Source organism: Hyperolius riggenbachi, chromosome 9 (assembly GCF_040937935.1).
Source record: "Hyperolius riggenbachi isolate aHypRig1 chromosome 9, aHypRig1.pri, whole genome shotgun sequence".
NCBI classification, from domain to species: Eukaryota; Metazoa; Chordata; class Amphibia; order Anura; family Hyperoliidae; genus Hyperolius; species Hyperolius riggenbachi.
The window spans coordinates 52080575-52107575 of NC_090654.1; the positions used below are offsets into that span (position 1 = coordinate 52080575).

The window sequence follows — 27001 nt, forward strand, 5'->3', positions numbered from 1 at the left end:
TAATATGCAAAGAATAGAATTTTAGGAAGAGTGAATGGTGTGTAAGGTGGTGTTATAACTTCAGTACAGATGTTCCATGAGATTCAAATAATTCTAACTAGCATGCGACTTTATGCTAGTGCACACCAAAATCACTAGCGCTTAGGGCCCTTTTCCACTAGCAATTGCTAGCATTCACGCTGAACGCTAGCGATTGCTGAATCGCAATTACCGGCGATTCCGACGTTCGCGGCCGCGATTTTGCTATGCTATGCACTGCATAGCAAAATCGCGGCAAATATCGCCCCACCGCGCGTTCGCGTTCCCGGCAAAAACGAATCGCGGTAGTGGAAATGACCTACCGCGATTCCTATGTTAAAAAGCAAACCGTAGCGATTGTAAAATCGCTAGCGCTTTGCGTTTTTGCGATTCAGCCAGCGCAAACGCAAACGTTTGCGCTGGTGGAAAAGGGCCCTTAGGGATATCCATTTTGTGAAGCGATTTTTGAATGAATGAGCGTTTTTGCTCATTCATTCAAGCTGAAAAGCTCAAAAATGCTACATTGCACAGTGTTAGCAATTTTACAAAAATCACAACACTGCGCAGTGTTCTCCCCAGGCTCTCAGTCGATTACTCCACTCGGCTAGTTTTGGTGAGCACCCGGCTGTCATTGGCTCACCTCCTATGCTGTAAGCAGATTTGCTCACAGATGCACCAGCCCTGCATTCTCTCATCTCACCCCACCCGGCTACTTTTTTATGCCACCCGACTGGAAAAAAATTCTGGGGAGAACACTGCTGCTGTGGGAACACCTGCTTAGGGTTTCAGCAGCCAAGTGCTGCTCAGAAGCGCTCTTGGTGTGCACCAGCCCTTTAACCGAAACTGTTTGCAGTTTGGAACTAGACCAATCAAATGTACTTCCTGCCAATTTCAATTGATCCCCTGTTCCCAAGCCGAATGCGGTTTGCATTAAATCTTCATGCAATCTGGATTTTCATCTCATTGATATCTAGTTTGACGTGTCGCTAGGGCTTGTACGTCATGCCTGGTAAAGTTCCAAAGATCAAGGCCCACCCTTAACAGATGCAAAAGCAGAGTAGTGCACACTGCTCAACATCACAACGGGTCAGCTTTCCCTTCCAGATCAAAGTGATGTCTGCCCCTCTCACATATAGTGGATAGTCAGTGTACTGGTTAAGGGCACCGTCTGACATGGGAGACCGGGTTTGAATTCTGAGTAGCGGCAGTACCTATTTAGTAAAGTGTCCTTTGCAAGACTCTGGCAGCAGCTCTTGAGCACTTTGAGTCAAACAGGAGAGAAGCGCTATACAAAAAAGTCTGATTATTATATTTAATGCCATATCATCCACCATCAGATAATGGCAGTGTTTTTACTATGAATGGTGTGAAGCTCACATCAATTGCAAATAATCAGTCCAGACATCAATATGAAAACTGCTTGTATTTCACTAGAAAAACGATACATGAAATTACTTCCTACAAATATACAAATGAGCACAAAAGTATCAATTTTGCATTATGTATTTTAGTCCAACTTCAAGGAAAAAAATAAAAATGTGTCAGATAATGTGGAAAAAGGTTATGTTACAAATGTATGGTTTTTTGACTGCCAACTATGGCTTCATGTGGAAAACTTTCCTTTACTTCCTGTTGTAACAGGAAGTGGGCAAGTTATCCAGAAGACCAACAAATCTTCAGTTGGGAGGTTTTTATTTCTGTCTTCACTTCCTGTCCCCACAATCTACAGAATTCATATGAAAACTGTGGAGATACCAGGGACAAAAAGGGAATGGTAAAAGAACAAACCACCCCACTACCAATTAAGAATGTAAAGGAAGAAAGATGCTTTCAGACTATCCAAGACTAATTTTCTTTCTCGGCATTGGGCATTTAAACCAGCAGCTGCTATCTAGATTCCAAAGGAAGTGCAGAGAGTCCAGAACATGCCAGAGAATAGCAGGAAGCCACACGACAGTGTCTCCATAGAGTCACACTCCGCTCAAAGCTCATCTTGACCTTCACATCTCAGCTGAGCTCCAACGAAAGGTGCAGAATGAAGGTTGACATCTGAGGACAGAGAAGGCACAGGGTTCTCCAAACTACCATACAACCATGGCATAAAGCTACGTGATGAGCCCAGTATTGTACTGTATGACCATCAAAAGCTGTGATCCCCACGTTTCTCAGTTCATAGGCTGGGTGAGCAGGTGATGATTGGTCTGGAGACAACACAGTCTGCAGTGAGGGCACAAGTAAGCCAATGTCCACATCCCTCCAGTCCCCCAAAGCTCAGAACTGCTGAATAATCAGCTTTTTCTTCACGTCGTGTGAAAATCTGTTCATCTTGAAAAGGTCGCTATCATAAAATGCCGAGAGGTTGTGGATGTTAATCTGCCGAGCCTGCAAAGAAGACAGGAGGAAGATTTGAGTATTGTATGCGGTAACAAGCAGATTCCAGCAGTGAACCATAAACAGACTTCAGATAAGGTTAACAGAGGCTAGGAAGTGAGTGGAACAGGACCCTGCCGTAGCACTCATGCTAGGATTGTACGAAAGGGCTTTTACTTTGTCTAGGCAGCACAAATCCAAATGTTTTGAATGCAGGTTGTGTATTTTAGTCCACAATTGTGGAGCTCTGCACATCTATTGCAGATAGTCAATTCAGGTGCGGCCTCTGTTTGGAAGCGCTGCCAATGTCTCCTGCAGTACAGCACAAATCCAAGACCTACAACCGGCCAACAGCCATGGGGCCTTGTCAGAGCCGGTTCTAGACTTTTTGCTGCCTGAGGCAAACTTGTGAAGATGCAGAATCATTTTATTTTCGCCAAGTACGACTGGGTCATGTCTGGAATTGGGCTTGGCACATTTGGGGCTAGGACAATAAAAAGACAGACATTAGTTTCACTTACAGATCAGATGTCTATGACAAATCTGCCCAGATTAGCTGCATGCTTGTTTCAGGTGTGTGGTTCAGACCCCACTGACCAGAAAGATCAACTGGATGTCAAGCAACTGGTATTGTTTAAAAGGAAATAAATACGGCATCCTTCGTATAGTTGTGGAGGTGTCAAGTGCTGGAACGGTGGACCTAGGAAGCTTTTGGACTGTCCAGAGCCTTCCCACTACAGAAGCATCCAATTTTTTTTCTTACAATTTTGCTTCAGGTACACTTTAAAGTGAACCTGAACAAAGTTAAACAAACACGCTGTACCTGCAAATGAATACTGCATACTTGCCTCGCCATCAGTTCCTCTCAGAAGCTCACCATTTTATTCTAACAATTCCTTCTAGATCTGACGAGATCTTGTCAGAATTGAAATAGATCAGTTGCTGTCAGTTATAACTAAACTGACAACTGATTTGCAAGGTAATGTCCATGTTTCTCTACCATAAGGCTGCAGGTTCTCACAGCATCAGGTGTAGCCATGGCTAGAGGTTCCACTGTAATGACCAGCCACTGTTCTTCCACCTGGGACTTTGTTTCATAGTTTGGGCAACATGCGGGAAAAAAGCAGCAGGCTGTGCAGGGAACTGTACTACTTCCTGCACTAGATTGTAGCACCCCTCCGTGTCCTGTCATGTGGGCAATGCATTTCCCTTCTTTTTACACATAGCCTGCAGGGAGTGAATGTGCATAGCAGCAGGGTGAGTAAAGAGAATGATTGCTGTGAAGCAGCTCGGACATTAGCAGGCAGAGGTGGCAGGATGTGTTTAGTGCTTTAGAAGTTGCCTGTCATTAGTAGCCATTTGCACTGGCTGCTTTAATACCAGAGTGCCCTACACGATAAGATTATTTATCCTGATCAGAGTAATTAATCAATAAAGCAGAGCAGTCTGCTCTTGCAGAAGCCAGTGATACAGGTGTTGAAAGCGGACTTCTGTAGTGAGCAGAGAGGCATGCTCCAGGCAATTTAGATTACCTTGAATGCAGGCAATCTTATCTCTTCCCAGCTCCCCTTCCAACCCTGGTGTCTCCCCCCATGACCCTTTCCTCTTATCAGATTTTAGTGGCTTTTTTTTTTTTTTTTTTTTTTTTTTTTTTTTTTTTTTTAATAGCATGTCCATGCCAAACAGCACTAGTGATGCCTGCAGTCCGGGTGAGGTCTTCCTGCCATTTCTCCTCTCCCACCAGGCTCTCTGTCTTGTACCTCTACCTCTTTATCCCCCCCCCCCCCCCTATGCATCCCCCTATTTCATATGTCCCCCTTTCCTAACTGTCAAATGATCTAACAATCTAATCCTACCATAGTCAGTTTAAGGTCCTACCATATTATTATGTATTTATATGGCATCGACATCCTCTGCAGCACTTTATAGAGTACAGAGTTTCACAACGGTTAGGTGAGGGGACTCAGTTGCAGCTGTCCAGCTGAAGGACAACAATGGTCATTTTACAAGTGCAGAGCAGCAACAATTCCATCTCACCTTGTCCACCAGATCCTTCTCAGATACTTCTATGGCATCTTGCTGGGCTCCATAACGGTTCCTCTGGTATGTCACCTGCTCGGCCACCAGTTGCTTCAGTATGAAGAGCAGCAGCTCATTGTTGTCTCTTCTGAATGCCAAGTATCTGGCAAAAGTCTGCTCGAAAGGGAAAAAAATAAAATAGAAAATCATCAAAAACGCATACCAACGCCATTCCTCCCCCTTACCTCTATACAACAGAGTCCGCTCCCCAGCAGACCGCTACAAAAAACTTGTAACGACAGGCTCACCTTGCGCATGCTCCTCATGACACTGAATTTCTGTGTATCAATGAAACTTTCCAGCATGACTCTGATGGCCATATTGACGTCATCTTCCACCACGTAATCCCGCAGGTGCATGCGTGCGTGAGCCTCCGCCATACGGATCATGGACTCGATGTGTCGCACAGTAATGGGTATGCTGCCGGTGGCCTGCAAGGGAAATAAAGGCAGCACAAGCATTAATAGTACGACAAGTAACTAAACAAAAACACTTAGTTTTTATACTACACAAGGAAACGTTTGTAAAGCATTCATACACAGTGACGCTGTACTTGTAACAAATCCATGTTGAGGGGTACTTTAGTGATTACCCACAGCGGGAAACACTAGAGAAACCGCAGGTCTAAGGCTTTGTTCATATCTAAAACAGAAATTGCTGACGGCAGCGATTTTAGTTTTGAACTCTCTCCCCCCACTCCCAGCGCTCCACTGCATTGTACGATTTTGTGCAAAGCGATTCCGTTTTTTCACTTCCTGACGTAAGTCAGGAAACGAACTCTCTGACCCAGAAAAGAATGCAATGTATTCTTAAAAGCGCGAACGCAATCACCAGATAAAGTGATTTGTGTGTGTGTTGCGCTTTTCATATACCTTCCATTGTAGCAAAATCACCCCGAAAACGGTAAATGCAGTGCTTTTGTGAACGGAAAGCAGCCGAAACATGCGGATATGAACTATCCCATAAGAATTCATTGAACAAGGTATTTTAGGGAGTTTTTCAAAATCGCTAGCGCTCAAAAAAAATAAAATGCAAAATGCCCTAGGTGCGAACAAGCCAAGAGGGTCCACGCTTCTAGCAAAAAGTAGTACAATACAGCTGAATCACTAATGCAGCAGACGTCTTCATGAAATGGAGCACCACCTAGTGGAAGAAGTGTACAACAGGTAAATTATGTATACTCCATACAAAAGATTCAGCACCATCTAGTGGAAGTCATAATAGCTACAGTACACAAAATAATGGATTACAAGATTCTTGTGGAGGGCAAAATATTAGCTGCTCAGTTTACATAAAATAGGAATATGAGCAACAGAATAAGGTCACCCAGGCATACAGTAAGTGTTCAAGCAGATGTGGTCCTCAAGAAACAGGCGCTGGCCAGGGGCGTAGGAATAGACCCTGCAGCCCCTGCAGTTGCAGGGGGGCCCCTAGCAAGTCAGGGGCCCGGAGGAGGAAAGGCTGTCACCACCGGCGTACCTACCGGGGATGCGACTCTCTCAGCCGCAGGGGGGGGACCTGCCGCCCGGGGCTGCTCTGGGGCCCGCTCACTGTGCGTGGGGGGAGCGCTGCTCTGGACCCCCCAGCAAGGTGCTCAACTGGCCGCAGCGTCTAATAGACACTGCGCCAGTTCATTCCCCGCAGCTCCGCTCCAGCAGCCTGCATAGTCTCCGGCAGGCAGAGCAGGGCTACGGCAAGATGGCCGCCGAAGAAGCCCTACACTGGAGACTTGTGTCTCTAGTACAGGGCTTCGGCAGCCATCTTGCCGTAGCCCTGCACTCTGCCTGTCAGCGCGGGAGATGTGCTGCAAGAGGACTCGGGGAGCTGCGAGCCAGATGCCGGGAGAGGAGAAGACTTCTGTCAGGTAAGTGAATTGTTTTTTTTCACAGGTGCATTTTTTTTTTCTAGTGTCTGCTGCCCACATTGTGATTTTCTGGTCACTGCTGCCCACATTGTGATTTTCAGGTGTCTGCTGCCCACATTGTGATTTTCTGGTCACTGCTGCCCACATTACGATTTTCAGGTGTCTGCTGCCCACATTACGATTTTCAGGTGTCTGCTGCCCACATTGCGATTTTCAGGTGTCTGCTGCCCACATTGCGATTTTCTGGTGTCTGCTGCCCACATTGCGATTTTCTGGTCACTGCTGCCCACATTGCGATTTTCTGGTCACTGCTGCCCACATTGCAATTTTCAGGTGTCTGCTGCCCTCATTACGATTTTCAGGTGTCTGCTGCCCACATTACGATTTTCAGGTGTCTGCTGCCCACATTACGATTTTCAGGTGTCTGCTGCCCACATTACGATTTTCAGGTGTCTGCTGCCCACATTGCGATTTTCAGGTGTCTGCTGCCCACATTGCGATTTTCAGGTGTCTGCTGCCCACATTGCGATTTTCTGGTGTATGCTGCCCACATTAGGATTTTCTGGTGACTGCTGCCCACATTAGGATTTTCTGGTGACTGCTGCCCACATTGCGATTTTCTGGTGACTGCTGCCCACATTGCGATTTTCTGGTGACTGCTGCCCACATAAGGATTTTCTGGTGACTGCTGCCCACATTAGGATTTTCTGGTGTCTGCTGCCCACATTAGGATTTTCTGGTGTCTGCTGCCCACATTACGACATTCTGGTGACTGACTGCTGCCCACATTAGGATTTTCTGGTGACTGCTGCCCACATTACGATATTCTGGTGACTGCTGCCCACATTAGGATTTTCTGGTGACTGATGCCCACATTGCAATTTTCTGGTGACTGCTGCCCACATTGCGATTTTCTGGCCAACATTATGATTTTCTGGTGAACACTGCCCACGTTACGATTGTCTGGTGAATGCTGTCCACGTTACGATTTTCTGGTGAACGCTGCCCACATTACGATTTTCTGGCCCACATTACGATTTTCTGGTGAACACTGCCCAAGTTACGATTGTCTGGTGAATGCTGTCCATGTTACAATTTTCTGGTGAACTCTGCCCACATTACGATTTTCTGTCCCACATTACGATATTCTGGTGAACGCTGCTCACATTACGATTGTCTGGTGAATGCTGCCCACGTTACAATTTTCTGGTGACTGCTGCTCACGTTACTATTTTCTGGTGACTGGTGCTGCCCACTTTACAATTAATTTACAGTGAAACGCTGCCCCATTACGATTATTTGGCACCTATGGGGGGGGGGCCCCATCCAAATATTCGCAGGGGGGCCCAGTGATTTCTAGTTACGCCCCTGGCGCTGGCCATCCCATATACTGCACGAGCAGCTATAGTCTCAGAGCCTCTCCACCATACAAACCGCAAAGAAGTTATTCAGGCCAGCTTCAGCTACTATATTGCTAACATGTCATTCACAGGAACGCAAAACCATTTTCACACTAAATGAAGGGGGTGTCTATTTGCAGCGCTAGCACTTTGGAAGCTCTTATCTCCACTTTAGAAATGGTTATTCTCTTCTGACATAACAGTGTTTACCCTTTAACACTAAACTCTAGAGCAGACAACTCACCATAGACTCCTTCCTGAGGTCGCTGTACATCTTGGCCACTTTGTCCTGGTCCATCTGGTTCAGCTTAGGGCGGACTTTTTCCTTCGCATAGATGATATATTTCTTCAGCACTTCTTGAGGAAGGGGGTCCACCCCAAACGTGTTGGGCAGAATAATTTCTTCTAAATCACCATTGGCCAGATCCTTGTTGCTCGGGTGATGTTTAATGTGGCTGCCGACCACAAAGCGTGCCAACATTTCATCCTGAAATAGTCATAAATTATGTAACCTGATCATTAATCTAGAGGGGGAGGAAAAACCTTCAACAAATTTTCTTGAATGGTAGAAAGCAGATGCTGCGGATGGCACTGTAAGCACCCAATCAGCAGCTGTGTAGCGACTCAGCATGATCTGCTCCAGTCTCCAGAACAGGCCTCACAGCCTGACGGGTGTGCTGTAAAAACAGGGCAGGAGATTTGGGCGCAGCTGGCACCACCATAGGCTGTAATAGGAATTACAACTATGTGGCCCTCAGAGAACAATTTGGGTGCCGTCACATGGAGCACAAATTACTATAAAAACGCTAATTCAGCCGCCAGGAATTGCTGGAAGACGAATGACATCTTTTCCTCACTATCCATGGTGACCTGGAGAGGGAATAGTAATAGCTGGAAGTCAAATGACATCTTTCCCCACTATCCACAGCGACCTGGAGGGGAAGGGGGGGGGGAAGAGAATAGTAAACACCACCGGGACTTGCGCAGGAGGATGAGTTTCATTATATGTATGCCTGACAGGTATTAACCAAACAATGCATCTTACAGCATCTGGCTGCAGCCACAGATGACAAAAGAAGGGTTTACCTCAAAGTCACTAGTTTGAACTCAGCCCTTAAGTGAGGGGAGGGGGGGAACAAAGGCAGGCAAAAAAAAAAAAAAAAAAAAAAAAAAAAAAAAAAAACCACTGATAACGCTCTAAGAGGAAAAGAGTTGGATCCCATGAGCCTTCCCAGTCTTTTGAGCGTATTATAAAAAAAAGAAAATAAGGGTAAAGTAATCTCGTATAGTGACAATTTAGGCCAGTATTAGATGAAATACAGAAGTACATCTCCTGATATCTGGACAAAAGCTTACGAGCCTCTTACCTGCACAGGATCCACAGTGTCCCTCACCACACACAGAATGTCAAACCGAGACACGATGGGCTCTGTTAGGTCAACGTTCTCAGAGAAGGTCAGGGATGGATCGTAACGGCCACCTAAACAAAAGGAAAGAAAGAGTTTAACTTCTGAGAGTTTAGACTGGATATCTGACAAGATAATAAAGTGGAAGGAGAATTACCAATGGGGTTAGCAGCAGCGATGACTGTGCAGCGAGCCTGCAGAGAGGTGACAATACCAGCCTTGGAGATAGAGATACTCTGCTGCTCCATAGCTTCATGGATACTGGTCCGGTCCTGGTCATTCATCTACAAGAGGAGGAGATGCTTCAGAACACTAATCGATACACTTCAGTACACTACTTCAGAACTCAGCCTAGAAGACCTAACTGCCCGATATACAATTTCCAATGTACAGCAATTTAAGTGCTTCTCAATCAATGTAGGGCTTCAGACCTCAATATCTCTCCTCCTGGGAGAGGTTTTTTTTTTTTTTTTTTTTAACAGTAATGTTACCCCACCATCTTAAAGGACACCAAATGTGAGGGGGAGATGGAGGCTGCCACTTTATTGAAGCCTTTTACGCCAACAAGGCTATACTGTAAAATATACTGATAAAACAGAAGTGTAAGGAAGGAAAAACAAACAAAAAACCTAGATATTGACATTCAGAAGGATACGTTAGATAACATACGGTCCAGGTCTAAACAAAGAGCCAAGATGGATGCTACCATATTTATTAACTTTTAAACAATGCACATTGCCTGGCTGGCCTACTGCTCCTCTGCCTCTGAGGGCTCTTTCACATTAGGGCAGACTTTGTGCGTTAACGCAAACGGCAGCCGTTTGCGTTAAGGTAAGATGAAAGTCCATAGACTTTCATTTTACCTTTCACACTCGACTCTGCGTTTGATGCGTTGCGGTTCCGACGCACCCGGGCGCAGTTTTTCCTCCAACGCACCCGCGAGCCGGCGTTTTCCGTCGGGTTTAATTACCAGCTACCGCCGCTGATTGCGTCACACCGCAGATGCCCGACGACACGCCGCAGGCAGACAACGCGTGCAGGAGAACGGCTCCTGTTCGCGTTGTCTGATGTGAAAAAGCCCTAATACTTTTAGCCATAGACTAAATAAGAATGCAGATTCTGCCTGGAATAGTTGCATCCTTGTTTCAAAAGAGTGCCAAACAGAAACATGCCTTCCTCAGACGATATTTGCGATTATTCAGGTTGGAGTGAGCATTTGAGGTGTCCCACAATGCATCACTGCTGAATATGCAAATCTCAGTTGTCCCTGAAAGCTAAACACACCTCTAGAGCCGCCAGAATGCAATAATGTGTCAGCTTATTAGTTAGTTAAAGGACCTCTTTCGCAAATGAGGAAAAAAATAAAAGTGGTTTATGCATAAACTATTAAACATCCTAAAATAGTGTGAAAAGGTTTTTTTTTTTTTTTTTTTTTTTTTTTAAATGAATGGTTTCAAAGCAACATGTAATTCTCAATGCATGTAAACACTGACTGATGACGGACTGGGAGGCTAATCCATTTGTTAGGGTTTTTTTTTTACTTTCACTTCACAAACATAACTGCTGCCTACCTAGTTTTCAGTATTGTAATCCATTGCTGTCCTGAGTTGCCGTTACAGCTGTTATAATATTGGCTGAGCTCCTTGGTAGTTATTTATTGTAGTTTCACAGACGCAGGACCCCTGCAGGAATGACTCAGGCAGTGGGCTTCTCAGTCAGCAGTCATGTGTTTACATGTTGCCGACAACCAGACTCCCGGTCTGTGCAGAGTCATCTGTTAGCTGCTGGGAGAATCAGCCAGAATCAGCCCCATCTACACCATATGATTCTTTGTCTGATTCGATTCAATCTGACATGTCCGATTCATGCTTAGATTCAATTTGTCATTGCAAAACAATGGCAAATTGAATAGAATTGAATCATGAATTGGACATTTGAATTGAATCGAATAAATGAATCAAATCAAATTGGATCGAATCAGACAGAATTCTATGGTGTAGATGGGGCGGATTCTCCCAGCAGCTGATAACAGATTCCTCTCTGCACAGACCGGGAGTCTGGTTGCCGGGCAACAATGTAAACACATGACTGCTCACTGAGAAGCCCACTGCCTGAGTCATTCCTGCAGGGGTCCTCCTGCGTCTGTGAAACTACAATAAATAACTACCAAGGAGCTCAGCCTGAGCTCATCCATTATTATAACAGCTGTAACTGCAATCGGATTACACCACTGAAAATTAGGTAGGCAGGAGTTATGTTTGTGAAATGAAAGTTAAAACAAAAAAAACCAAAAAAACACCCCTAACAAATGGATTAGCCTCCCAGTCCGTCATCTGTCATTGTTTACATACACTGAGGATTACATGTTGCTTTGATGAAACCATTTTTTTTTTAACTTTTCACACTATTTTAGAAGGCTGTTTATGCATAAACCACTTTAAATTTTTTTCCTCATTCGTGTAAGCGATCCTTTAAGACAAATTTCTGTTTTGCATAGTAAGTGGGCTTTTTAGTCCTTTTGAGCCCCTTACGCAACTCCTAGGTGGTTATGGTTCATGAGCTGGCTTGGCAATCTGGTTTCAGGTGTGCGATTCAGACTACTGCAGCCAGAGATCAGCAGGACTGCCAGGCAACTTGTATCGTTTAAAAGGAAATAAATATGGTAGCCTCCATATCCCTCTTACTTCAAGTGTCCATTAATGGACAATCATCTTTGAAGCCACTTGCTTCCCTGCCCTGACTTCACCTCCTTCCCAAAACCCATAAGAATTCCCTCAACCAAAATTTGCCATTCCTCCCAACCACATCATGTGCATTTGTGCAGCAGACAATAGAGACCGGGGGAAAATCAGTGGCTGTGACCCTTCCCAAACGTGACAGTGGGAGGCTGGGCAGCTGCAGTGATGTGGCGGCCCACTACTGGAATCCAGATGCATGAACCTAAACCACACTGGGACTTCAGGAGTATCGCAGGAAGGAATGCGAGATGAAATTGCATTTAATATTCCAAAAGTAAGAGGTACTTACCTTGTCAAACTCATCGATTAAACACACGCCTCTGTCTGCCAGCACCAGAGCTCCCGCCTCTAGCGTCCACTCCTTGGAGACTGGGTGGCGCTGGACGTAGGCGGTCAGACCCACGGCAGAAGCTCCCTGGCCGGTGGTGAAGACTGCTCTGCTTGATACTTTCTCCACATACTTCAGAAACTGAGATTTGGCTGTTCCTGGGTCACCACACAGCAAAACATTGATGTCCCCTCGGACTTTGTGCTTTCCGCCTATCGGGGTGGAAAAAAAGTGCAATAAATTTTCAGTCTTCAGAGACCCAAATACATACAATTTTCCCTCTGCCACTCAATTGAAAATAGCCATGCAAATGTAGTGCCACTGCACTCTTTTTTCCCCTCCATCAAAGAAGAAAATTCAACTAATTTTTGTCATGTCAAAATTTAATATATGCTGGAAAACGGAGGGGCAGCAAATCACTCCTGTGCTTCAATTTCCAGTTACGATTCTAGCAAACCATGCAAATAGCCTCTCTCAAAGTTGGACAGATGTAGCATACCTTCAATTTGTGATTTGAACATTATATTTGAAGTACATCCACCATAAAGGGCACGTGGAAGCTGCCATTGTCTACATAAAACTGAATGCTACTATTATGATGCAGATTACCGGATAGAATCACTAAGGGCACCGGGTTACCAGCTAGAAAGTCAGCAACCAGAAAAACTGGCTGCTTGTGAGCCACAGCATACTTTAGTGTAGCAGCCGTTTTTGGTCTGACCTCTGACTTGAATAGCCTTCAATTCCTGCTAACGTTACCTTAGGGAGAAGTGATGTTCCTGCTGAAGAGATTTTCAGCCAATCACTGAGGCTCCTACAAGGGAAGTGAGGTGTACATTACCAACCGAGGATCTGCTACTCACCTGGGTTCTTCGCTTCTCCTCCAAACAATGCCAGGGCCAGGCCTCTCTTGATATCTTCATGGCTATAGATGGATGGAGCAATGCTAGCAAAGATCTACAGGGGGAGAAAAAAAAAATAGCAATGAGCATATCGATATGTGCTACAATCATACCAAACAGCGCCAGTTATGGCCAAGGCTTACCCTCTCCCCAATACGTTCATCTTTGGATAGAGCCACAATGGCTTTAACATCCTCATCGGTCATCTCACCTACGGCGACTTTGTCATCTTTCTTAGTGATGTGATTGGCGAGGATGACCGTAGCGAACACAGGAAATCCGCTAGAGGTATTGAGGGATCCATCGTAATTGTTGTGATAAATGCCAGTCAGTTCCTAAATACAGAGCATACCATTATTGATGATTCACTCAAGAATGGAAGCGTTTAGCCATTAAGCAACTTCCTGACCTCAGACATGGACAGTACAAAGCCTGAGCCTTTATCGGAAATGAACCAGAGGTAGATAAGTGAATGTTGGCTTCAGATGCCTTCTGACATCCATGGCAGCTACAGTCAGCATCACTAGCCCATCAACAGATTTCAGATAAAGGCTCCCATCTCTGCACTGAAGATCTGTAGTGTATACTGTGCTGGCCTGATGTCCAGGTAAACATTGCAGCAAGTTGCCCACACTTACTATCTCATCTCCAGGCTTGCAGCTGTCCACCAAGTCGGCCAGCAGGATGGCATCTTTGGAACGTGGCAGTCTCCCAGCAGCCACCTTTCCCGGGCTCTCCTGAATAGTGATGCGCTGGTAGTTTTGATACACAGTCTGCAAAACATTACAATAAGGTGAATCATGATCCCAGTAAGCACGTTAATCAGTTTAAGGTCATAGAAATACAAGTATCAGAACGGATCAGCAGGCATGTAAACCTATGCTAGCCAATAGGATCAGTTATCCAATGGGCAAAACCGAAGGCAGTGCAAGACATGCTATTTCCTGAGACAGATCAATGGAAGCCTAGAAGAACGGACAGTGTTGCTGCATACTTTTAAAGAACCACTATTGCGAAAAAAAATGTTAAATGTAAGCACATACAAATAAGTAGGTTTCTTTCAGAGTAAAGGGCTATAAATAACTTTTCTCCCATATTACTGTCACTTACAGTAGTTAGAAATAACACAGAACCAACAGCTTTGTGACTAGTCCATTTTCTGCTTTTGAAAATAAAGACCCAGAGAATCCCCAAAAAGGGACCTGAACTCTTGCACAAGACAGAAGGAAAACCGATAAATGCACCCTGAATGTATTTAGAGCGTCTAGGCTGTTTAATTGCGTACGAGAGAGAACGGCGCCGGAGACTTGGGCGCAGGACACAGCCAGTATATGGCTGATCCTGCTGCCGCACAAGTCCGGGCCGTGTTAATTACTATTCCCCCTCCAGGCCGACATGGATAGTGGGGGAATGAAATAATTCGGCTTCCAGCAATTGCTGGAAACCGAATTATTGTTTTAAAAGCAACTTCAGATCAGTCTTCTGACGGCGCTGAAGTTACTCCCTGTGCCTGCGATAGCCGTAGTTCCTATTACGGCCTATGGTGGCGTCGGCTGCGCCCAAGTCTCCTGCGCTGCTGCGCCCAAGTGTCCAGCGCTGGATTTATCGTGTTTAATTACCCCTCATTAGTGTCAATTCACAAGTTGTCATTTGATCTTTCCCCTGTGTCACCTGACTGCCATGGCAGATAAGCACATTTGAAAGCACAGTAGGTTAACACTACGTCTGCTTCCATGAATCAGGAAGTAGAAACACTGCAGAGAGGACGTTCTGAGTTCAGGTCTACTTGAAAAGGGGAAACCGATACTTGTGGACATGGTAAACCACAATAAGGGGAGCAGGGGCCTGGTGGAGTTTATGGCTGCACTTGGGTGCCAGGAGGGGTTGATGGCTATAATACTGTATGCAGTGCAGCCATTAACTTTTCTGGGTAGACTTATACTTGAGTCTTTAAAAAATTCCAGCTTAAGAGGGTCAAATAATGGGGTCGACTTATATTCGAGTATACACTGTAATTTTTATACTCAACCATTGCATACAGATTTAGCAAGAAAGCCCGCAACACACCATGGCGTTGTGTAGCCAGGAACTTTTATTGAGCACAAACGACAAGCATAAAGGACAGCTGACACGTTTCAGACTCACAGGACCATCGTCACAGCTAGTCTGAAACGAATCAGCTGCCCTTTCTGCTTGTGTCGCCTGGATACATTTCGCCATGGTGTACTGCAGGCTTTCTTGCTGAACCTGTGCCCTGCCCTGTGGAGGCTATGCCTATCACCACTGCCAAAGCCTAGGGGGTTGTAGCGGTCTACTTTACGTTTATTCTGACTTATTGCATACATATGAGAGATATCAGCTAGAAAATTACTGTTATACAATATTGTTGAATAAAACTATTGGGGGGAAATCCTGAACATTTGAAACATGCAAGAAAGGAAAAAATTAATAAGGACAAACCTCCTCCATATTGATTTCGAATGGGCCGAGGGACTGGCACTCCGGACAGGATCCCGGCTTCACCTCCTGGTTCTGGGACTGGAAGAAGGGCCCCAGGATGAAGTTACACTTATTACAGTTGTACTTCACCATGCTAAGCTGAGGCAGGACACCAGTACAACTAGTGACCACTCCACTAGTGCGGATCAGCTGGTTCAAATGCAGCTGCCTGTTGTGAACAAGCAAGAATCAGGTCAGCCTATGAGCGGTTCCACAGGAAGGAAACTGAAGACAGACAGAATTTATACAGCAAAGCTATTTAAAGGGTACCTGCGGTGACAAGTGACCTGATGAGATAGGCATGTGTATGTACACTGCCAAGCTTGCACATAAATAGGCTGTGTTCCTTTTTTTTTTTTTTCATTTTCTGCCTAAGTGTCTGTTTCCACTACACGCAGATTCTGCATGCAGAAAACTGACTCCAATGAATGCCTATGGGAAATCTACATCAGAAAAATCGTGTTCAGTGGAAACAGGCCCATAGACATTCATTGGAGTCAGGTTTCTGCATGCAGAATCTGCGTGTAGTGGAAAAAGGCCCTAAAGCAGTTAACATTCAGGTAAGCAAGCGACAGCTTCTCTCTCATTTCTGTCTGGTCAGCCATGTTCTTAGATTGTATCGACAAAGGCTGCTTGTCAAATGGTAATAACTGCAGGACTGATAATGAAATCCTAATGTCCTGTTAAAATAAGGGTCAGAAATAGTGTGGCCGTCTTCAGAGTCCTGTAGTAGGTCATAGCTGGGCTGGAGGCCCTTGGAGGATTTCATTATCAGTCCTCCAGTGATTACCATTGACAAGCAATCTGTTGCTACAATCTGATTGGAACCTGGCTGATCAGATGGAAATTACACCAGGGGCATTTGAGATGTGGAGTTATATTGTAGCACAAATACTTTGTTTTTAATTTCCTACAACCACGACCTTTGATATGACGCTTTGCATCCAAAGAAGCTACAATTATAGCCGCAAAACATGCGTTAGGCTATGGACGAGGTCCAGGGCTGTGGAATCGGAGTCAGAGTAATTTTGGGTACCCGGAGTCAGAGGTTTCATAAACTGATGAGTCGGAATTTTTGTACCAAATCCACAGCCCTGGTAAGTACTAGACTAAGGAGTCGGGGCATTTTGCAGTCGGAGTCAGTAATTTCATAAACTGAGGAGTTGGAGTTGCATGATTTTTGTATCGACTCCACAGCCCTGACGATATTACATGGCATAAGGACTGTGTATATTATATTCTGTCACATATTTGTATTTATGAAGTTCATAATTAAAACTTAGGTTTTATACAATTTAAACATGATCTACGGGCCTTAAAACCTTCACTTAATTTTTTATTCATAATTTTGAAACATTGTATATTCATACAGGTGCATGTTTGGGACTTGGGAACTGAGTTTACTAGAGCCAGAGGTTAACTATATAAGACATATATTCACAGAGAGAGATAGATATAGAGATATAAAGTTATTTTGGGAGTAGAAGGATGGGGATTGATACAATTGTTTATTTCAGTTTTTCACACCAGTTTCACTTTAATGAGTTACATGTGTCCCCAACACAAAAACTCCCGTCCAACAACCACATCCACCTATAATCCTAAATTTTTTATTTTTTTTTTAAAACACAAGACCTCCAATTTTCCAGTCACCAACTTAGTTTTTTTGGTTGACCAAACCAAGAGGCGATATTTACCTATGCAAGGCAAAGGGAGAGGTTTGTAAACCACAGCATCAATGTTTTAGAATAATTTATGTGGGGTCAGGCTATGCAGACAAGTACCCACAATCTGGTAATGTCAGTTAATGGTGATGCATCTGCTTTGAAGTCTTAGCATCTGCATTTAGCCTCAAGGAAACACTGGTGATTGGAAGAGGGCATCACATGTGGCATCTACAATGCGTTTACAATGTTCCAGGATGGAGGGAGCAGCGCATTCATGTAAAAGGTAATTTTTTCCAATATTTTACTATGACCCAACCCTGCTCTCACATAACCCCCCCCCCCCCTTCTACCGATGCCCAACACTTAAAGCCTCCCACTACCAATAACCAACCCTTAAGCCGGCCTCCACCTATGCCTTACCCTTAATCCCCCCCACCTCAGGTGGCGCCTTACACTTAACCTCCCACCACCAGAGCACCTAACTTACCAGCCCCCAATGTTGTCTAACTCCCCTCCACACTCCAAGGCATCCACAAGTGTCCCATAAAATAGCAGGTGCACCAAGGCTTTCTGCTATACAATTTGCTGCATTATATAGCAAGAAGCAAATCGCAGCTTTTGTAATGAGAGCCTTTAGCGGCACCCTTCTTGCAAAGATGGCTACTGCGTCCATTTTTCCAGATTTGGGGGAACAGCTGCTAGGATTTATAATTGTACCTAATGCAGCTTCTAATCCACTTTTAGTATTGTACTCTAAAATAAACACACTTAGAAGATACTGGGTGTCACTGAATCTCAATGTACACATTTATTTTTCCATGAACTCACCTAAGAGACCGCAGCTCTTCTACCAACGGGAGGTTGGAGATGCGGACATGGATCTCACGGGCGATGCGGTCATACTTTGGGTACATTACCAAAACCACCTCCTTCGCCGCTTCATCAAATATTTTCAACATTTCTGCAGGGGCTTCTGGGAGAAAGTAGGCCAAAACATGCTCACGGGCAGCCAGGTCCTCATAGTTCACCACCAGGCTCTCCTTGTTTTCTAAAAAAAACAGCAGAAGTGTCATTGGAAACTGTACAGACCACAGGCAGGTGTCCTTCAACCAACCAGCCTTATATAACCATACCTTTGCACATGTCACTGATCTTCTCCTTGAAGACATTGTGCCCATGTTCATCAACGTGTGTTCTCAGGAAGTTCTTGAAGCGGTGGAAGATTTCGAGCCTAGTGGCAGCCATGGACACCCACTCTCTCACGGAGTAGCCCTTCATGTCTTCAAGATTCTCAATACTTTCTATCATTTCTTCATCCTCCTCTGCAGCACCCTCAGCAGCGCGCTCAGCCAGCCGACGCTTTCGTGCAGGACGATCTTCATCCTCGTCATCACTGTCTAATATCAAAAGGAGCATTCACTGAACAATTCTGCAGGGCAAGCTCGACTCACACACTGAAATGTGGGCCAAAACTGAACACTTGAACAACTACTGAACTGCTATATTAAAACACAACCAACCATAACAATGATCATGTTCATAACTGTAGGACAGAACCAATCAAGGTACGAGAACATACCGTAAAGCAGTCCTCTGCGCATGCGGCCCAAATCCCGGCCCGTTTCTCTATCTCGCATTCTCATCGCCTGTTCTGCGGCTTCTCTCTGGCTGGCTGTGAGATCCTCAACATCTTCGTCATCCAGTCCTTCAGCCTCATAAATATCCAGCTCTGAGATGGGACGATAATCCCTAAAAGACAAAAGGAGTTAAAACACAAAAAGTGGAAGATGGAGAACTGTCGACCTCTGGACTCATGGAAGTGCGCAAAGCAATGCTGTTCACCTAGCATTCCACTGAAGCACAGAGCCAGATAAACCACTGTCACCAGACAAGGACCCATTCTAGGCTCCAACACTGAAAAGTAGTAAGATCCAGTAGTTTATAAATAATTCAAGGAGAAATTAGGAAACATATAGCCAATTCCCTTTAGATACCACACATCCTTAGCTATGCTTTAAGACAAATGTCGAAAACATTTTTTTGCCTGGACTGCACCTTGGATTATCAACAAGCTGGACCAAACAGGAGAGACATGGGGCTGTGCATTGCAAGCACTACACTATCTCCCTCTGCTTCCTCCAAGACAGCATCTCCTCCCAGCTGGTCCACAGCATGCCGGGTATGTGCTGCACTGGCGCCGCATCACTTACCCGCTCTCAGCAGATTAGTAATTGGGTCACTAGGCACAAATGCTTCCTCTTCGACTACAGCGGCACCTCATGTCAACTGGCAGCACGTAACAGGTCAAATGAAGTACTGCTGCTATGGATTCAGGACGCTGGAGGGGCGGATGGAGATGCCATCTCTGGAATGCTGAGGGCAGGTGAGTGAAGGGGTGCCGCGTATCTAGGGAAGGGGGGTGCGAGGAGGGGGGCATTTGGGAAGGGGAGCCGCTTTGTTGCCCTCTACCTTCTTCCGCCCTGAAGTACACGATTCACATTGCTTCATGGAAGTACCGCCCCGATTGGAGAACCCCCTGAGGCTGGGAAAGATCGAGGGCAAAGGGGGACAGCAGAGAATAGGATGGCTAGATAATATCATGGAAGCAACAAACATGAGCTTGGATAAGCTTCAAGAGGCAGTAGCAGATGGAGGGGCCTGGTTGGTTATGGCTCATGGGGTTAAACAACAAGAAGGATCACTCAGCAGTAAGTATTTACGTGACCTGCATCAAGCACACCAAATTCTGCTTTTCATCTTCCCATACCACTTTAAAATGACCAAAGAGAATAATCTGGTGCTACGCCCATCAGTTTCTATAAACTCAACAAACCTCTCCATTCCATCTCCAATGAGTTCTTCCCCATCATCCTCCTCCTCAACAGGGAGACCCTCATCTCCCAAAATATTCTCAGACTCATCCTCGAAAGGTGGGAGGTCCCGGCCAGGGCTGGATGTGAGTGCATCTGCACGTCTAGATCCTGATCGGGGGCTTGTGGCAATTACAAATGACTCTGATGAATCCTGTAAAACAAGGAAAAAAAACAAAGTCTCAGGAATACATGATAGAGATACTGATGACATCCAATTACTATGGAAAGAGATGGATCATCTACAACAGGGACACAAACAGGTGCTCAATCCTGACCTGTTGGAGAAATTCCTGGACTTTTGTGCTTTCTGGTCTGACCTGCTGGTTATGGATAAGGAAAGGCAGCCAGAGAAGTTTATGCCAAAGTAATCAGTGGAAGCCTAAGAAAACGGACAGTGTCCATTCACTAGGTTGGTCACCGCATGTGTTTTGCCAGTTTACTCACCTGTCACCTCAGGTCCACCGCTGCTACCACCCTTTAAATCCACCACAGGGAAGAAGCACAGGTACACAAAAATCGGAATTCCAGCAGAAGCATGGGGCCGCCCACTGGATTGCAACAGACCAATGGGAATCCTCTCTCGCACTGTTGGTGGGCCTTGAGGACAGTGAAGGTAAACACTGGATTAGAAGATCCCATCCCTACTTGGAATGTGAAGTAAGGTAGGTTTTATGCATGTCGACGAGCAGAAACATGCAGGACAAGATTTGGAGGGATGACTTTCACCGCATTCTGAATCTGAACAGCCCCCCAATGCAAAGTCTTGGTTCAGTCCTGGTGAATTCTGCTTTCTGTGAAGCAAAGAATCTACCACACATCTGCTATTTATTTACAGCTGACCATTAACATTGCACCTCTATAGTAGAAAAACACTCGGAAACACCGCTCACACAGAAACGGACAGTGCTGGAACCAGGATGGCCAAGTCCTTAAAGAGAATCTGTATTGTTAAAATCGCACAAAAGTAAACATACCAGTGCGTTAGGGGACATCTCCTATTCCCCTTTGTCACAATTTCGCCGCTCCCCGCCGCATTAAAAGTGGTTAAAAACAGTTTTAAAAAGTTTGTTTATAAACAAACAAAATGGCCACCAAAACAGGAAGTAGGTTGATGTACAGTATGTCCACACATAGAAAATACATCCATACACAAGCAGGCTGTATACAGCATTCCTTTTGAATCTCAAGAGATCTTTTGTGTGTTTCTTTCCCCCCTGAGGGGGGAGTGATAGCAGAACCACAACACTGAAGAACTTGGCAGCCTTCCAGACACAGGCTGACAAGTCTGACAAGGGAAATATACATTGATTTATTACAGAGACTGTGATAGTACAAAGTGCTGCAGTAAGCCAGAACACATTAGAATAGCTTTTGGAACTTGTAGGATGTTAAAAAACAGGATGCAATTTTTGTTACGGAGTCTCTTTAAAACAACAATGAAGAAGAGGAGAAGGTCCGCACGTTGTCCTAAAAAGAGTCCTTTATTATGGACGTATCCAAAAATTCAGCAAACACAGTCACCCATCTCCAGCTAATTGCACCTCTATAATGAAATTTGAACAGACAACAACAAAGACACCAGTTAAAAGTAATCCACAGTCCACAAAGGATCGGCACCACACAGTATATGTATCAAATAGCTCTTAAACTTTTATTGCATATTGAAAGTTGACAGGCAGCGACAGCCCGCTGTTTCGGCCTGGGAGGCCTTTATCAAGTTGCCAAGAAATGTCAAATACATACAAATGTCACAAATCACCACTTATATATCAATAACTCCGCCCCTAAGGCGGATCACCCTAGTGCGTGCAGATGGGGTAACAGAACAAACTGCGGACCTGATGGGAGACTAAATGAGCATAAACATAACCACCCACTGGGAGTATACAAGATTTAAATTTAAAGTTTCAAACTCACCAATCAGGAGTCGGATCCACGGCAGAAACCGCCAGCTCCATCCACCCAGGACGGCTTGTATGTGCGCATCACGGACAGCGCGCCGCCGCTATGCAATCAGCGGCGGCGCCTGCTGTAAGCATTGCCGGTCATGTGACTAAACACATGGCCGGCTGCAACCAATCACCTGCGCCCAAGTCTTAGCCAATGGGGGACAGCCGGCCTCGGACCAATAGAGGCAGGGGGCGTGTCAGTGAGACGGAGACCCGGCCGGCACAGCTCAGTGACAGCCGGAGTGTCTCCTAGCAACTGAGAAACATAAACACATCACTCACCCAGCCAGCCTCACCGAGTTAAAGGTATTCTGCAGAGGATTACGAACTTATAATGCAGGTCTCCCCAAATGCACCTAAAAAGTATATAAAATATAAAAACACATATCAATAAAAGATAGATGTATCAATACATATATAGAGCAATATTTGCAAGCGGTTACCTAACAAAATACAATATAATAGCCTAGATAAATGTTAAATACAAAAGCTTAAATCACACTCCCTATTGAGTCCTGCTGGACCCATGGCCCCCAATCTCTTAATCCAGCCAGCCTCCTTCCTTAATAATTCCTTCTGGCGGTTGCCCCCTCGCCAATCATGGGGGACCCCGTCAATGGCCATAACCCTTAATTGTGAGACATTATGTTTATATACTGTAAAGTGTTCTGCAACCGACTGCTCAGTACTCTTACCCCTAATTGCTGTTTTGTGAGATGAAATGCGGTCCTTAAGGCGCTGAGTTGTCATCCCTACATAAATGTATCCACAGGGACACTTTAAGAGATAAATAACATATCGAGAGTCGCATGTATAGCGTCTCCTGATCTCATATTTGTTTCCTGTGGTGGGATGACAAAAATCTTTGCCACGGATCACGCTGTTACACATGTGGCATGTAAGACACGGATACATGCCCCTATTAGCCGGAAGGTCACCAGACACATCTTTCTTTTTCACTCGCAATTTGTCCGTGTCTTACATGCCACATGTGTAACAGCGTGATCCGTGGCAAAGATTTTTGTCATCCCACCACAGGAAACAAATATGAGATCAGGAGACGCTATACATGCGACTCTCGATATGTTATTTATCTCTTAAAGTGTCCCTGTGGATACATTTATGTAGGGATGACAACTCAGCGCCTTAAGGACCGCATTTCATCTCACAAAACAGCAATTAGGGGTAAGAGTACTGAGCAGTCGGTTGCAGAACACTTTACAGTATGTAAACATAATGTCTCACAATTAAGGGTTATGGCCATTGACGGGGTCCCCCATGATTGGCGAGGGGGCAACCGCCAGAAGGAATTATTAAGGAAGGAGGCTGGCTGGATTAAGAGATTGGGGGCCATGGGTCCAGCAGGACTCAATAGGGAGTGTGATTTAAGCTTTTGTATTTAACATTTATCTAGGCTATTATATTGTATTTTGTTAGGTAACCGCTTGCAAATATTGCTCTATATATGTATTGATACATCTATCTTTTATTGATATGTGTTTTTATATTTTATATACTTTTTAGGTGCATTTGGGGAGACCTGCATTATAAGTTCGTAATCCTCTGCAGAATACCTTTAACTCGGTGAGGCTGGCTGGGTGAGTGATGTGTTTATGTTTCTCAGTTGCTAGGAGACACTCCGGCTGTCACTGAGCTGTGCCGGCCGGGTCTCCGTCTCACTGACACGCCCCCTGCCTCTATTGGTCCGAGGCCGGCTGTCCCCCATTGGCTAAGACTTGGGCGCAGGTGATTGGTTGCAGCCGGCCATGTGTTTAGTCACATGACCGGCAATGCTTACAGCAGGCGCCGCCGCTGATTGCATAGCGGCGGCGCGCTGTCCGTGATGCGCACATACAAGCCGTCCTGGGTGGATGGAGCTGGCGGTTTCTGCCGTGGATCCGACTCCTGATTGGTGAGTTTGAAACTTTAAATTTAAATCTTGTATACTCCCAGTGGGTGGTTATGTTTATGCTCATTTAGTCTCCCATCAGGTCCGCAGTTTGTTCTGTTACCCCATCTGCACGCACTAGGGTGATCCGCCTTAGGGGCGGAGTTATTGATATATAAGTGGTGATTTGTGACATTTGTATGTATTTGACATTTCTTGGCAACTTGATAAAGGCCTCCCAGGCCGAAACAGCGGGCTGTCGCTGCCTGTCAACTTTCAATATGCAATAAAAGTTTAAGAGCTATTTGATACATATACTGTGTGGTGCCGATCCTTTGTGGACTGTGGATTGCTTTGACCCTGTGGTACAAGGGTGAGGATCTGGGCACACACTCATCTACTGCGGAGCATCAAGTGGGTGCTCCTGGATACATGTTTTCATCAACCAGTTAAAAGTAGACAGAAGATTAAAGTGAACCTAAAGTCATAATAAAAAAAAAAAAAGTTGAAAGCAGAACTGTAAACTTTCAAAAAAAAAAAAACAGTTTCACTTATCTGGGGCTTCCACAAGACCCCAGCAGCCATCCTGTTGCACGCCAGTCCTGCACGATCCTCCGTTCTGCCACCGCCAGTTAGCTTTGTTACCATTAACTTACAAGTTGACAGCAACTGAGCTTGCACGCACCAGGCTACGCAAAGCTTTCTTCGCATTTCAGCCCGCAATAGCATCTTGCGCTAATAGCACAACAACGAAGAAAGCTTTGCGTAGCCCGGGCCGCAGTTGCCGTCGACGGTAACAAAACTAGCTGGCGGCAGCGGAACGGAGGACAGGACGGCTGGGGGCTTGGGGAAGCCTCAAGTAAGTGAGGTCCCCCTGCAGCAACCTAATTTCATTTTTGGCGACTCAAGCCAGTCAATGTCTGCAAACATCCTCGATTGCGCTCCTGTCGCCTGGTGTATCCTGCACAGTACAATATTTTCTTGTACTGCAGTCGCACTGGGTCACTGTGGGGGACCAGAGGATTGGTTTGTCACGGCGAGGGCACAAGGTGGATACAGGGCACCGGTAGAAGCCACATTTAAGTTAAACTTTTTATTTGAATGACTTTAGGTTTCCTGTAGTGTATGCTTTGAGGAATAGTTTAATGCTTAGTACACACATATTACAATTTTCCGTCAGAATGACTGTAATTGATTCGTTCTGAAAAGTCCAATCTGCTTTCTGATCTTTTTTGATTGTACAGAAGTGATCCCAAAAAAAAAAAAATCTGAAAAATGGAACGGAAATCAGATCGGACCTGTCAGAAATAATTGATTTGACATTCTGACGGAAAATTGCATTGTGTGCAAGCATAAAGCTAAGCATGTTGGATAAAAATTGTTCGAAACATCTACAAACGACAGATATCGCTGTATTTGACAATTAGGTAATAAAAAAAATGTAGCCAAACAACAAGCAACCAATAACATGTATTCTGCCCGAACCAACTGGATCATCAATTTAGGTGACTATTGAACAGATATCGGGCACTACGCCATCACGTACAATTTCATTCAAATGACGTTATTCCAAAGCATGCAAGCATTTGACCTATGACATCAGTCTAACACAGTCAGATGACATTCCTTTGAAATACTTGTATGTGAAATAAGCATCATTTAAACTACTGGTCATTTCTTTCTACCGTGTAACTGAGCGATCTCACTTGTCTGAGTTTGCTGACTTTAATCTAACGTGTGTATAGAACTGTTATGCCTTGTAAGGGTTTTTTTCGCTTTCCTCTGGATCAACAGGGATATGTGAGGGAGCAGGCTGGAGTTGTACTTTGTACTGGTTGAAGTCGATGGACGTATGTCTTTTTTCAACCAAAATAACTATGTAACTATGTTATACCTGACCAACCAGCTTGCTACATGCATGACCATCTTTGCTGCTCTGCACAGTCAGCACATGCTGGGTATTGTTGTTCGGCAGCCCAGAGAATAACTACTCCCGAAGAACAGCCCACCTCCCCCTATACCCTATTTAAAGTGCAGTTCTGGTAGACTACTACTATCCCTGACACCCCGCACTCACCGCCATGATGATGATCTATTAGCACGGAGAATCCGATCACAACAAGCACCCTGCTACCACTACAGATGCCGGCTTGGCGCGAAAATGTCACATGACCAACAAGAGCCCGCGAAATTTTCTCCTCATTTGCATAAGCCACGCCCCTAACTTGAAGAACGCAAGCGCAGAAAGTTATGAGGAGCGCTATGTAGACCGCTCATTGGCTGCTCATGAAGGCGGGAGGAGGAGTTAGTGATTCAATATAGAAAGAAAGCCACCGGAAAGAAGTGTGTGGGCGTTTCAAGGGCGTGGCGCAAAGACACTATCAAGCCCAAGGGCCTTTTGCCCCTCTGCGCTTGCGCTGGTTAATCAGCAATAGCGTGCGCATGTTCAGTTCATGTTTTGTTTGTAGAGTGCCGGTGGCCACTTTTTTTTTTAATGCTTATACAGACTAATCTGAAAATGTAATATATTATTTGCATGTATTCCGCAGTGTTGCTCTGGGAGACATCTCAAGCTCACTCCAACCTGAATTATCGCAAATTCTTTCTGTTTTAGGAAAGCAGACTTTTGTTTTCTTAACATCTTAGTGAGGGGGCTTTTAGGACCATTGTAGTCCCTTTACACACTCTAATGAGTTCTGGGTCACCATGAGCTTGCTGGTTAGTCTGTACCTCTGAAAATGTAATGTAATGCTTGCTGCTTCCCATCTCCTTTTTGAGCCCACAGTTTCCACGCACAGACCCTCTGACCCAGAGTGTTGTCACTAACTGTTCCCCAGAGGGGCTCACAATCTAATCCCAGCCCTAGTCAGATGTCTATGCATGTATTGTGTAGTGTATGTATTGTAGTCTAGGGACAATTTAGGGGGAATCTAATTCACCTATCTGTATGTTTTTGTGATGTGGTGGCTCCAGGAATTTTTTAGGGGGTGCTATGCAGGTGCTGGACCAATTTCCGGGGT

At 45.1% G+C, this 27001-nt stretch overlaps 1 protein-coding gene across 1 annotated transcript; it reads right to left on the reverse strand.

The window, feature by feature from the left end:
- Nucleotides 1-1439: 1439 nt before the first annotated feature.
- On the reverse strand, nt 1440-26155 carry MCM2 (minichromosome maintenance complex component 2). The gene is made up of 16 exons (XM_068252750.1): nt 26059-26155; nt 20105-20295; nt 18851-19020; nt 18405-18668; nt 18100-18319; nt 15566-15773; nt 13744-13878; nt 13249-13440; nt 13067-13160; nt 12165-12415; nt 9295-9421; nt 9099-9211; nt 7976-8218; nt 4716-4898; nt 4426-4581; nt 1440-2400 (listed from the first exon to the last, which is right to left on the reverse strand). The coding sequence occupies exons 1-16, from the start codon at nt 26062-26064 to the stop codon at nt 2290-2292; spliced, it is 2664 nt and encodes an 887-aa protein (XP_068108851.1). The 5' UTR covers nt 26065-26155; the 3' UTR covers nt 1440-2289.
- Nucleotides 26156-27001: the final 846 nt, after the last annotated feature.